We start from the raw sequence: 2,130 nt of genomic DNA on the forward strand, positions 1-2,130 counted from the left end.
GAGGTGGCCTGGCACCGCTGCCACCTCCCAAGCCTCCCTAGGAGTCCTGCCGGGGCTAACGCTGGTGGGGAGCAAGGTGGTGGGTTCACGGGCTTAATAAAGGGTTCATTCTGGTTTATGAAGGGTTAATTCCAGTTAAGAAAGGGTTCATTCCGGTTAATAAAGGGTCAGACCAGCTAATAAGATGCTCCTGAGTAGCGCAGCTCCCTCCTTCCCCATCCCACCGGACTGGAGGGACCTGAGGAGGGACGGCTGGAGCGTCCATGTCCCCTTCACCAGAGGGGGAAGCGAAGGGCACCAGCACTCACTGGGCTGCAAATGGGAATGACTGGGATCAAACAGGAGGTGGAGAAGGACTTCTGGTGGATCCCAGTGACCTAGAGCTGGCAGGTCTCTGTCCCTGCCCAGAGCCCGCCAGGGCCCTGCTCCCGGATGCTCAGGAGACCCCGTCCTCAGGGGGAAAGCAAAAACCTCCCCCAACCCACCTGAAACCAACGGGTCCAGCAAAAGCCTCACCGTAGCAGAAGACGGACTTCATGTGGTCCTGTTTGGCCATTCCCAGCATGGGCAGCATCGTCCCCAGGATGGAGTTGAGGAAAGGCACCATTCCAAACACTGGGGAGGAAGCGGGAGAGGATCAATCGCAGCAAACCCACGAACCCCCGGCACAGACCCGAGAAACCCAGCTCGTGCTGCTGGGAGCTCCGGTCTGCCACCCTGGCACAGAGCAGGGACAGCTCCAGCGCCGCTGCTTCATCGAGTCATCGACTCATTTGGGTCACCCAGCCCAACCCCTCGCAGCCGGTGAGCTCCATCCAGGCTACGTCCCACTCGCTGCTGGCATCCGCCAGCCCTTCTGCAGCCCAGCGTCCGTTTTGGAAGTCCCACCCCGGAGTGGTTATCCTGAAGGTAGTGCCTCTGGGATGGCTGGGTGCAGGAGGCCAGCAGGAGCTCTCCAGGGACGGGCGCCGGGCAGCTCCAATGCCCTCTGCTTTTAAGAGCCCAGCTGAGCACTGAAGCCAAGCCGGACATGATTCGTAAGATCACTTTTACAGGGATTTGGCTCCTCTGGCCATCGCCAGGTGCCCCCTCTCCTGTCCAGTGCTCTGCATCCCTCCGTCCTGGTGAGGAGGGCTTCCAGGGCCAAGGACCAGCACCCCAGGACAGAGCCAAGGCCTCCGCCGTGGCTTTCCCTGTTCCCCAGGGCATGGAGCAGAGCTTCCCTCGCTTCCAGAGCTGCCAGCAGAGGCTGTCAGCACCCGGAGCAGCTCAGGAGCTCCACTCAGGCTGCTGCAAGAGGAGCCAGGACGGCTGAGGCTGCTGGGTCCCACTCCCTGTCACCCCCAGAGGAGGGGCTGCCCTTGGTCTCCACGCTGTCCCAGGGGCTCCCTGGGAAGAGCAGCCATGGGTTTGTCCAAACCTCTTCCCACACCAGCTCCCTGTGGCACTGGCCTTCCCCCTCTCATGCCCCATCTCTTCTGAGGAGCAGGAGATAAAGAACACCACCAGCAAGCCCTGGAGATGCCCGTTCTACAGGGGATCCCAAGGAAAAGATGAGGGGAACAGTGACAAGTTACTGCTGGGGAGATTCCGACTGGAAACAAGAGGAAAATTTTCACAGCAAGGACGGTCAGTGCCCTGGAATAACGTCCCCAAGGCGGCGGTGGAGTCCCCAGCGATGGATATTTTTAAGATTCAGCTGGACAGGGGCTGGTCTAGAGCAGGCTTTGCCAAGAGAGGTTGGACAGATGACCCCTGAGGTCCCCTCAGACCTGGGGTTCCGATGCCAGCGCTGCCTGTTCCCAGCATTTTCAGCACGTTTCATCATTAAGTCATTCTGCAGAGCAAATGTCTCAGCAGCAGCATCAAACCCCAGCTGCGAGATCCTGAGAAGGTTGTTCTGAAGCACACAGGCCACGCCACCACAGAGTTCTCAAGGTAGTGTGAGCCACCACACCCCAAACCACCACACCCAAGTACATCACACTTCCCGACTCACCATTGGACACGGAGAGGTTGGCGAATGTCTGCATGACGAAGTAGTGGGGCAGGATCCCTGGCTGGAACTTGGTGAGCACCTCCTCCATCACCTTGTTGATGAAGCGTTGTCCCACCGCCACAAGGACGTTG

At 59.5% G+C, this 2,130-nt stretch overlaps 1 protein-coding gene across 1 annotated transcript in view; it reads right to left on the reverse strand.

The window, feature by feature from the left end:
• The window catches only part of MROH1 (maestro heat-like repeat family member 1), a gene marked incomplete at both ends in the record, with an annotated part of 11,664 nt that overhangs the window by 7,721 nt on the left and 1,813 nt on the right, over window positions 1-2,130 (reverse strand). Inside the window, 2 exons of the mRNA XM_010142993.1 lie at window positions 517-615; window positions 2,000-2,129. Coding sequence (XP_010141295.1) covers window positions 517-615; window positions 2,000-2,129 — 229 coding nt within the window. The remainder of the gene's footprint in view (window positions 1-516; window positions 616-1,999; window position 2,130) is intronic.

The sequence above is a fragment of the Buceros rhinoceros genome, unplaced genomic scaffold (assembly GCF_000710305.1).
Source record: "Buceros rhinoceros silvestris isolate BGI_N320 unplaced genomic scaffold, ASM71030v1 scaffold29679, whole genome shotgun sequence".
NCBI lineage: Eukaryota > Metazoa > Chordata > Aves > Bucerotiformes > Bucerotidae > Buceros > Buceros rhinoceros.